The sequence below is a fragment of the Drosophila mojavensis genome, unplaced genomic scaffold (genome assembly GCF_018153725.1).
Source record: "Drosophila mojavensis isolate 15081-1352.22 unplaced genomic scaffold, ASM1815372v1 contig_136, whole genome shotgun sequence".
In the NCBI taxonomy this organism is placed as follows: domain Eukaryota; kingdom Metazoa; phylum Arthropoda; class Insecta; order Diptera; family Drosophilidae; genus Drosophila; species Drosophila mojavensis.
The window spans coordinates 13,553,215-13,563,755 of record NW_025318667.1 but is presented as its reverse complement, the minus strand read 5'-3'; the positions used below and the strand labels follow the sequence as shown (position 1 = coordinate 13,563,755).

The 10,541-nt window shown below is 38.6% G+C and overlaps 2 protein-coding genes and 1 long non-coding RNA gene across 7 annotated transcripts; 1 reads left to right on the top strand and 2 right to left on the bottom strand.

The window, feature by feature from the left end:
• Nucleotides 1-17: 17 nt before the first annotated feature.
• On the bottom strand, nucleotides 18-8,181 carry LOC6583775. 5 transcript variants are annotated; one of them, XM_015161427.3, is made up of 4 exons: nucleotides 7,809-8,181; nucleotides 1,092-1,187; nucleotides 589-718; nucleotides 18-524 (listed from the first exon to the last, which is right to left on the bottom strand). In XM_015161427.3, the coding sequence occupies exons 2-4, from the start codon at nucleotides 1,159-1,161 to the stop codon at nucleotides 305-307; spliced, it is 420 nt and encodes a 139-aa protein (XP_015016913.1). In that variant the 5' UTR covers nucleotides 1,162-1,187; nucleotides 7,809-8,181; the 3' UTR covers nucleotides 18-304. The 5 variants fall into 5 exon arrangements, with proteins under 5 accessions (XP_015016913.1, XP_043862896.1, XP_015016910.1 ...); XM_044006961.1 differs by lacking the exon at nucleotides 7,809-8,181 and adding an exon at nucleotides 5,402-5,590; XM_015161424.3 differs by lacking the exon at nucleotides 7,809-8,181 and adding an exon at nucleotides 4,672-4,821 and having other exon boundaries at nucleotides 18-509.
• LOC116804451 lies at nucleotides 1,825-2,274 on the top strand. The gene is made up of 3 exons (XR_004364418.2): nucleotides 1,825-1,928; nucleotides 1,991-2,056; nucleotides 2,149-2,274. It is a non-coding gene; the product is annotated as an uncharacterized LOC116804451 (long non-coding RNA).
• Nucleotides 8,182-9,676: 1,495 nt separating the features above from the next.
• Nucleotides 9,677-10,380, bottom strand: LOC6583774. The gene has a single exon (XM_002009403.4). The coding sequence runs from the start codon at nucleotides 10,378-10,380 to the stop codon at nucleotides 10,003-10,005; it is 378 nt and encodes a 125-aa protein (XP_002009439.1). The 3' UTR covers nucleotides 9,677-10,002.
• Nucleotides 10,381-10,541: the final 161 nt, after the last annotated feature.

Genomic DNA, 10,541 nt, shown 5'->3' with positions numbered 1-10,541 from the left:
TGCGGTTTGCTTTTTTATATTTTAATGGTAACGGACTAAATGGCTACAGTATCGGTTGTTGCCTCGGCTAGCTGTCGATAATTTGGTTATCGATAGCATTTCTTGGCATTGCTCAACACACGCACAAAAAAGTGCGCCAAATTCGCAATGAATTCAAATAATCATGAAAAAAAAAAAATGTGTATTCTATAATATAATTCGCTTAATGTTATGTTTGGCTGTGGCGGCTTCGTTGGCGCCACCACGGCATCTCAGTCTCTTGTGTTCACAATCATCACGTGCTTTCCCAGCGCTATCACTGCGTCTAATAGCGCTGAACCACAATTGCTGTGGGCCATTGATTATCCTTGTCCTTGTCCTTGTCCTTGTCCTTAACATCGACGCTAAGGGTCAGTGTGCTCTCCGCAAAGGCGGCATTCAGATTGCCGGCCAACTGTGGCTGCGACCGCTCCACGCTGGTCATGGCCACGGCCAATGATTTGCTCGGATCTTGCTGCTGCAAGGCCTTCCTTTTGTGGCAACAGCTAAAAGACATTTCAGCTAACTGAATCTTCATATGGCTGATGATTTGTGGAAATAATCACTTACGTTTTACGCTTGCGACATGCCACCATCGAAACGAGCACGGCCAATATAATAATGGCTGCTAATAAGCCCGACAAACCTGCCACCATGGTCATCATGCCGTGCGGTTCCCCATCCGAGGTCACCTTAGTAACTACAACAGAGAGAGCGAGAACAAGAGCGAAAGAGAGCAGGAGACAGAGAGAGAGAGAGAGAGAGAGAGAGAGAGAGGTTAGTGATCTAGTTTGTAGCAAATGCCTAGCTGTCTGGCAGTTTTTGGCCTGATTCATGATGCACATTCGACTCAGTGTTTCAGGGCCAAGTCGCTGTTGAACTTCAACTTGTTTATAATCGGTGATTGGCTCGCCGGCTGGCTAGTTGGCTGACTGGATAGAGAGTCGTTTTATTGTCGTTTGCCTATGCCCCCGTTTGGCAATGGCCGACGCCCACACCGACGCATTTCCGCCATTGGGACAGATTACTTTCTAAGCCGGAAGCTAGGCGCTTGGTCGCGCCGGGACACTCACTTGAATCTTCGACAACGAAACGTTTGCTGTTGGGCAACGCCGAGGCCTGCACATAGCTATTTGGCTCCATTCCAAATTGTTAGCTGAGGCGAACTGCTGGAAGAGAGCAAAAAACCAAATATACATATAAATAAAAGGCCCTGAGATTATTAGCTGCATTAACCAACACATAACAGCAACACAACTGTTATTTATGCGGCTATCTCTTGTGCATTGTATATTAACCCAGTTGCAGCAACCGCTAGCCACGGTCACGCTCGACTCCATCCGATTGTTGGCCAATCTCTCGGAGACTACTCGCGTCCGCCCACTCCCAGCCAAGCCACGCCACGCCCAGCTGTAGCTTGTGCTAATTAATCGATCTACCCAACGTATTCGTTCATCTGGCCTTATCAACATGCGACAACAACAGCAGCAACAACAACAACAACAGCAGTGACAAGATTTTCGGTTTAGGTTTCGTTTTTCAATTATATTCGAGCTACCGTTGCCGTTGTTGCCATTGTTGTTGTTGTTGCTGCTGCTGATGTCGCTGTTCGTGATTTAGATGACATTAATTAATTAGATTTAATTGTTGAGTGCTTGTTCTCAAACAATTAAAAAAAACGAAACGAAAATAAAAAGAATTTGAGAAAGTTTCGCGCCTGGCAGCACTAGTCAACAGCATACAGATCCCAAATGCAGTGCTGGGAAAAAGATCGATCTAGCAAACGATATATCGATGTTTCATATCCATCGAAAATATCGATGTAGAAAACTTCGATACTTGATATATCGCCATCACTATACCATTAATTCCCCATCACTTGAATTAAAAGCGTGGGATAAGACTGTCAGGTAATTTGCAAATTATTTTAACAATATAATTCAAATACTAACGTAACCCACTTTTCATTTAGGATTTTGGTGTTGGTAGTGTTGTAGAGAAATGGATAAGTTTTTAAACAGCAAGGACAATGGCGAAGGTAAATATTATTTTACTGCTTATGTCAGCCACACACGTGGTCTGCAGCTTTTGCGTTTTAAAATAATGTAACAAACACGCATTTGTTTGTAGATTGCGACGCGGATAAGGAAAATGGAGAGGCTTGTCTCAAGCCGCAGCAAGTAGATATGCTGCTCTTCATAAACAAAAATGATTGGACGAAGTAAATGATCTTATTAAATAATATAATCTTTGTTACATAGTTTAGTTTAGTTTATATGAAACGTTTTTTAATTTTAATAAGAAATTCATCTTTTGTTTTTTATATGAAAACTTTTTTTTTAATTTTGGGAGCTAAAATATGTTTATGAAAATATCGATACATCGATCTGAGACCCATACATAATATCGAAATATCGATCTACGTAAAGATCGATCTTTTCCCAGCACTACCCAAATGCCGGAGCAGTGTTAAGCAAGGCAATTAGTCTGATCTAACAGCTAGTAATGGAAACGCTGCATTTGCAATGCGTTTTAATGGAAACATGTCGTTTTACTATATACATATATATATATTTTATTTTTTGCTTCTGTTTTTGCTTTTGCTTTCTCAATGCCTATGCCAATATTTCCGTTACCTTTCAGGAGAGCTTTTCGAGTGCGTAGTGTGCTTTTTGCATGGCAATAATAAAGCTGCAATTGATTTATGGCTAATTAAAATGATCTCGTGAGCATGTTTAAGTACGAATTACCCAATCAAAGCGAGTCAAGCTGCAATCAATTTGTAATTTGCATAGAAATGGCCAACTTATGTTAATGTCCCACACAATCTAACTATATCTTTGCATGTACACACATACGTGCATATGTGTGTATGCATGCACGCGTGTGATTATGTATTGGTCTTTAATTTATTTCAAATAACTCGGACTTATTTGACACGTGAGTGATATGATTTGGCAATTAAATGGGCAGCAACCAGTTTGGTCTGCAGCCACGTGCCGCCATTTGATGACCATTCGAAATAGATAGTGAATAATAAATATTCTGCGTGAAATGCGAAATTCATCAAAAATAAATACACACACACATATATATGTATACAATGGTGTATGTAAGCATGTAAATACGTATATGTTGCGAGTGACTTCAAAAGCTGTCATTTTAACGATGTAAGCATGCCTACATAAATATGTATGTATGTATGTATGTATTCCCCATTCATTTTTATTCATTCTTTGTAAAAACATATTTAGTTTTATACGCTTTTCTTCTTCTTTCTCATTTAATGATTCGCTTATATACGCACATCTAGTGGATGCTTGCGGAATTTCTAAAATTTGCAACCAATATTGATACGGAAAGAGGAACTTTTCAGTAGAACATGCACAGAATGTTAACTGTTTACAGCTTTAGCTTTGTTCATCTGGGTGCGTTATTTCAATTTCTGTTTCAGTTTCTGCTTTTTTTTATGGCAAGTGCTTGATTTGCATTTCAATAAAAAAAAAACTATCGAAATCGTTATGTATTCTTAAATGGGACATAGATACACACACACATACATACAATTTATTGTTATTTAACGGATTAACATATCGACGTACACATGTAAATCCCAGCTAAACACTCAATTCCAATTGGAAATGGCATTTCGCTTGCCTGTTGCGCTGCAGCCAATTGGGAGGAACGCTGGGAAATGGACTGGGACTGGGAAGAGGTGGGATTGCATGACAACGGGCGAAATTACTGGAGAAATGCGAGTTCGAGTTTAATAGCAATACAAATTGACATTTTATTTCATTCTTTTGTGATTTGTGAGGCTTTATATACATATTTGTGTTCTTTATAGTTGAATTTATTTAATCAGCTGTTTGTTTGCAGCGATTTGCAAGTTAATTGCACAAAAATTATAGTTATAAATAACAGAACGGGATTGGGAGTGGAAGTGGAAGTGGAAGCACAGTCACATGTCCGATATATATATATATATATGTATATAGATACATATGTATAAATGTGTGTGTACATATACTAAGGCAACTGTCATAAATATGCTAAAATTAGTAAATTGGCAATTGCAGCTCGCACTCTTGGTTGATCAAATGATAGCTAATCCAATAAAAAGATGACAACCAAAACAAACCATATGAAATTTGTATACATATATTGTGAATGGAGCAGGCCAATAAATATATATGTATGTATACACTCAATCTTTGGCATTATAAAAGCTGCTAATTTCCTTCAGAGTTTGACAAGGTTTCTTGATTCAAGATGCACGACTAACAAAATACAAAATAGTACAAAAAGAGAATTTCTTCTCAATTTGATGATTTCCTAATCAGAATTTATTTTTGCTTCATACTTCCTCTACATGATCCGTACATACATCTGTCTATCTGACTTGCAAAAATATATATATATATACATATGTACATATGTATATATTCTCGGCCTCGGCTATTCAACTACTTTCTACATAATTGCGAGATGCTTCAGACCGACGCACTTGAAAGAAGTACCGAGGTGTGCCCATAAAATGCTTCGATGTAACACTGAAATCTTTTTATTCGAATTTTTAATACTTTTCAAAATTCTTATTTCAAGTAGAGCACACTGAAGTCCTTTTAATTTGTTCACTAAATGTTTGCTTACATTTTCTTAAGGATATGTTTTTATGATTTCTTGTTTTTTTTGCTTTTACGGTTCGTTGTATTTTTTTGGGATCTTTGAAAATGAAAACTGTGAACTGACGTCGACGACACTCGGCGTACGACTAATGCTGGCTACGTAAAGCCCAAACGTAACTTTCGATTGCGCCAAAAGCGAGCGACGGCGACGTCGACGACGACGTCGGCATCGGCATCGGCATCGGCTTCAACTTGAACGTAGACGTTGCAAGCAAACAAACGGTTGAATGGAATGGAAATGGGAATCGAAATTGGAATTATATTCGGAACAGAAGGCACTCGTCGAGCTGCTCTGAACTGCTCCAAGTGCGAACTTAAACTTGACGCTCCAAACGATTTTGTTTAATGAGCTTAAATCGAATTAAACGCAATGAAACTGGAGCTGACGTTGCGACATGTGCGCGAGCATATGAAAGCGATGCGACAATTCAATGTCAAGCGAGAAGCGAGAAGCAACAAGCGACAAGCGGAGAGTCTGCTCCACACATTCATTTATGTTCCAGCCAAGCGATCAGCGTTTGCGACTCAACATTACTCATACGAGATGCGGCCCGGGATGACGTCGGGTGTAACAAGAGTTTTCGATTTCCAGCCAACTGATAAGAGCGGCAGGTATTCAGACAGTACATGAATTGTATGTTAGCTGCTTGTTTCTCAGTTATTCCTGCATTGATTCAATATTCAATGATTCTTACCTGCCCAAACCCCTGTTCCGGGTTCTTTGCTAATTTCCCCTCCACTAAATTGCTAAGCGGCTGATTCACTTGGCCAGCTTACCCAACTTGGCTAGCTGCTGTTGTAATGCAAATTTTCAATTGAGGCAAAAAAGAATTTTTAGCAATTCTTTTTACAATTTTCATTCGAGTTTGATTCTAACATAAACAGAATATACTGACGATATATGTATGAATAAGCTGTGCGACAAAATTTGACATTTAAAAACGTTTTTATTTAGTCACAAGCTAGTAACAGGCAGAAGTAGGCATTGCCTATACCGTACATATACTTATGTATGTATTCTTATGGTGGTTCAACTGCCATCTGTTTATTCATCCATCCGTACATACATACCTCCGTCCATCCCTCTTTCCTTCCGTCCGTCCATTCGTCCGTGCCTTCTGTCATCTGACTATCTACTCGTCCGCCTCTCTGTCCGTCCGTCTGTCCATTCGTTCGTCCTTCCATCCATCTATCTATCCTTCCGTCTGTGCGTCTGTCCGCCTGTCCATCCGCTCCTCCGTCCGTCTATCAGTCCGTCCGTCCATTCGTCCGTCCAATCTTTCTTCCCTCTGTCTGTTTGCCTATCCATTCATTCGGCAGTTCGTCAGTCCGATCGTCCGTCCATCCATCCGTTCGTCTATATGCACGAATATATCGATTTTAAAGATGTGAAGTTCGATAAGTCGGAAAAATGCTAGAAAAAATTGCCAAATTATCAATAATCTTTTCAAACCCTATAAAATTAATCGACGTATAAAATAATACCTATCTTCAGTAGCTTACGCATAGATATTATGTTCTCACACCTAGAACAGTTTAGTTATTTATTTGTTTCCTAGTCAAAGTCAAAATAAGTTGAGTTTAGTAGCAAGACAATTGGAAAACAGTTTTGTTTATATTTTACTTCAAGTCGCATTAGCAATAATATATCATAGATATAATGAGCTGTTGTTGTTGTTGTTGAAGTATATATGGGTCTAGGTACATGTGGCGTCTGTCCCTTGGTCCCGTGGTGCCGGGCACACTTATAGATAAACATCAAATGTTTACGGTTCCATTCGCTTGAACAATATTTTCTCTATTTCAAAGCAAAAGCAAAGCAGCCAAAAGCAGAGCCAAACACAAAAGCAACAAAAGTCCAAAGGCAAAAACAAAAGCAAAAGCAGATGTCAATTAAATATTACATTCATTGCACTCTCTGATAGCTGTTTATTTATTTAGAATATTAGATAAGCATACTATGTACTTATAATATGTATTATATAAATATATCTACAGTATATATGTATGTATATATGTAGACACGACTCGCTCACACGATTGACAGCGATTCTATTCAGGATGTTAAGTAATAGTTAGCTTATCCAGATGTCAATTAACATCTGCCATTTAGCTACTGCGTTCATCTCAGTTCCTGATAAAACAAAAGCAAAAATTCGAAACTGTAATAATAATTATTTTTCATTCTGTGTGAAAGAAAAGCTATTGAAACTGTGTTATTATTTTTATGGCTGTTCGAAAATCTAACTGTTACTTAATGTAATATAATTTGCTGTTTTCTATAATTCAGCTCGATCAGCGACGGTTCTATATATATATGTATATATAGATATCGAAAACAAACAACATTCCTATATATACGAACAGGTATAAATAGATCTATGACGTTGTTAATCAACGAAAACTGAGAACATTGTAGTCGACTGCCTAATACTCGCTTAAAAGCAAAAAACGACGCTTGAAATCTTTAAGGCCAAACTTTTTTATAGTTAAGATAATCAATTATTGCTGCTACTGTAACACTTCCTATTAATTCTAATGAAAATGTTGTCCAAAGTGAAATGAAATACCTCTGATTATACAGAAACCCAGATGGTTTATTATTCGTGCAATCGAGCTAACTCAGTTATTGACACTCAGACTTTACAAGAATTTCGGACGGACTCGAATCAATGTTAAAATCCATGCTTGAATCGTATAGTCTCTTTTTCTTTCTTCACCCATCTCGTTTTTTTACTTTTTCTCTATTAATTTCTCTGTCATCTTTATATTTTCTTCCCTCTATCTCCCTCTCTAATCTCTAATGATCTGCCGTTTCTTTCGCCGATATTCTTGTTTCGTTATATATGAGCGGGTATGTAAATTCTTTACACTCAGCATGGGAAATAGTAGAGAAAGTCGAGTTAGTCCAATTGTAATCTTAACGCGTAATACGCTCTATGGGCAAATCAGTTTTGCTCTGCTTGGGAAATTTTTTTTTGGAAAATTGCCTCTGCCACTTCAGAGAACGTATACATATACAAATATATATATATATATATTGTATGTCTCTATATGTACATACATATGTACCTGTATATATCAAGCATGCCAAATACAAACCTTTGAATTGCGTTGTTTATGGGAATATATGTATATAAATACAGTTGATTATTGTCTTTTGGTTATGTCAAATGCCGTTTTTTATAACTTAATAGATGTATTTATTATGCAGGGGACAGGAATTCGTCACATTGTTTAAGCGAGTCGCACTTGTAATTTTAATTGAACAAAACCTCTTCAATTGTTGTTTGCATGCGCAAAGTATTTCTCTGTTTCTTATTTATCTGTATCTTATTTATTTAAATAATAAAGCAGGAGTTCACAAAATCTTATTAAAACATGTATATTTTTCTTCTGAATACAGTATATAAAAACACATTGATTTCTGTCGGCATTTAAACACTCTCCGCCTCAACGGCATCGGCCTCAATGCGCGCACAGAAAAGTTCGTACTAAATATTTGTTTTTATTTTTGCTTCTCTTTTTTTGTTTTTTGTTTTTGTATTTGTTTGTTGTTTTAATTTAGATTTGCTTTCTCGAAAGACTATATCGCATATATGTACATTTTCTAAGCATATAGTACACAAAACTTATAAGAGACGTCACTCGGAAGAAGCCAAATAAAATAGTATAATGAATGTTTTAAGCTATTTATTTGTTTATATTATTTGTAATAAATCAGGTTGCTTATTTGTAATTTATTTGAGATGATCATTATGCATTACATTTGTTTAAATATTTATTTTTAATATATTTAAATTATTCTATTCATTTGATTTATTTTTGTATTATTTCGTTCATTGAAATCTTCATTGGCCGTTAAGTGTTATCGTTCATAGCGATAGCTGCCCATGACGGGCGTTCATTAATTGAAATTCAAATTAATCGATAGATGTGCTTCACTTCCGCATTGATTCCAGCTAAAGCAGTGGCGCATGCGTTACAACTGCACGTGCAAGAATCGTGACAGAATTGGCAATTCGTCAAATGCCATCACTAGATAACTGTGCAAGTCCACCAAACTGTGTAACTAAGAAAGCGTGCACATGCTAATCTGTGTGTATGCGCACGTGTGTGTGTGTGCGTGTGTGTGTGCGTGAGTATGCAACAACTGTTACAACATTCTGACACATCACAGATGCTTCGTTAGGCTACAGTTAGCTGACGTTGACGTCAACGGGAAGCTATTGTGACGCCAGCGCAGTAGCAGCAGGCAGCAGCAGTTGCATCGGCGACAATAATAATTGATTTTGATAACAGCCAAGTTAATTTTACCGTCAAACAGCTTACCTCTGCCCACAGCTCACACCCCTCACCCCTCCGCACGTCCAGCGCCAGCCAAGCTGCTAAACATTTGCCCACTCCCACTAAATACAAATTGCCGTTGCGCCTGATAAATTACACTAATCGCTGTGCTACGACGCCAGCGGCGACGACAACATCGACATACATACATATATGTATGTGTGTATGCATGCCTCTATATGTATGTGTGTCTGTGTGTAGCTGTATTTGTTTTTGCATTGTTTGCGTGTCTCGATAAATCTTCGCTTTTGGCTCCGTCTCTCCCTTTCTATCGCACGCCAAGCACGACTTGAAAGCTCGCTAAACAGGAAAGGAACACAAAGTGCCGTAAGTGCCGTTATTGAAATTCGACCGATTCTATGCATGCGCGCTAACACACAGAGCGAGAAACATTTTAAATTGATTTGTTTGCGACTGCAGAAGTTGATAAGCTGCTACTTGGCCTCGATTGTAATTTTCCAAACAACTTTTGCCAAATACGTTGTATTTGAATAATATAACGTATGCATATTCAAATACACTGCCACCGAAAAGTTATTACACGCACTGGCTGTGCTACTGCTGGTAAATTATCTGATAAATTATCAACACTTTCTTTGCCGCCCTCTCCCGCAAAACAACTCTTTTACAAACTCCAAAAAGTATGCTATTTTTTATTATTATATGATGAGCTTTGCTGCTTAATTAAATGAATTCATTATGCAGCTGTAATCAATTTGAAACCAAAGCAGTTCAGAAGGTAAATACCAGAGCTTTCCTAGTTATCCCCAACATGCATGAAGTAAAGTCAAGTTGTTGGGCGCATTTGATGGGTTTTCGGGCTGTGTCCTTTTCTCATTATCTCAGCCGTTGTCCAAATAGTGTCAGTATGGAAGTTCAAACTCGAATCCGGAATCCGAAGCCTGAGCGTTGAACATAACGAAGTAAACTGCACGCCAACTGGTCCCAACTACAGCGAATCGATGCTACCCTTTTTGTTCCTATTCATTCCGAAGTATTCCCACCAAGAGGTTGGCTTTGGTGCGCTTCCAGCCGCAGCAGGTGCAGCAGCCGAATCTGGGGCTGCTTGACTGACGCTTGCATTGGCTGCCGCGGCCTTGGATGCCTCACGCTTCAGGGCGACCGCGGATCGCGATCGCTGGGCCGCTGTATTGGCCACGGGCTTCACTCGCGACACAGATTCCTTATTCCCGGTGCCGATATTGGTGACCGCACTCGTCTGGATGGTTGCGCTCGATTGCTGTGGTGTTGGTGCCAGGCTCTCACTTCCATGGTTCCGCCGGCGTCTATCGCCGCCGAACAGTTTACCCAGGTATGGCATGCACATGACTTTGAATGTTGGGCGTTGGCAAAACAGAAATTTAGATTTTCGTAAAAGGTCGAAATGTTAATTTAGTTCGATCTATTTATCGTATGCCTTGTATGATGTAATCTGAAATCGTTTTCATCTGTCAGATTAGGCTGTTGATTGCTAGCGCTTGGCTTACT

Bases quoted from the DNA above. Each gene is read 5' to 3' on its own strand.
- LOC6583775 (XM_015161427.3), bottom strand. From the start codon at position 1,161: ATGGAGCCAAATAGCTATGTGCAGGCCTCGGCGTTGCCCAACAGCAAA. The intron at 719-1,091 runs GTGAGTGTCCCG...TCTCTGTTGTAG, and splicing joins TTTCGTTGTCGAAGATTCAA to TTACTAAGGTGACCTCGGAT. The intron at 525-588 runs GTAAGTGATTAT...AATGTCTTTTAG, and splicing joins GCATGTCGCAAGCGTAAAAC to CTGTTGCCACAAAAGGAAGG.
- LOC6583774 (XM_002009403.4), bottom strand. From the start codon at position 10,380: ATGTGCATGCCATACCTGGGTAAACTGTTCGGCGGCGATAGACGCCGG.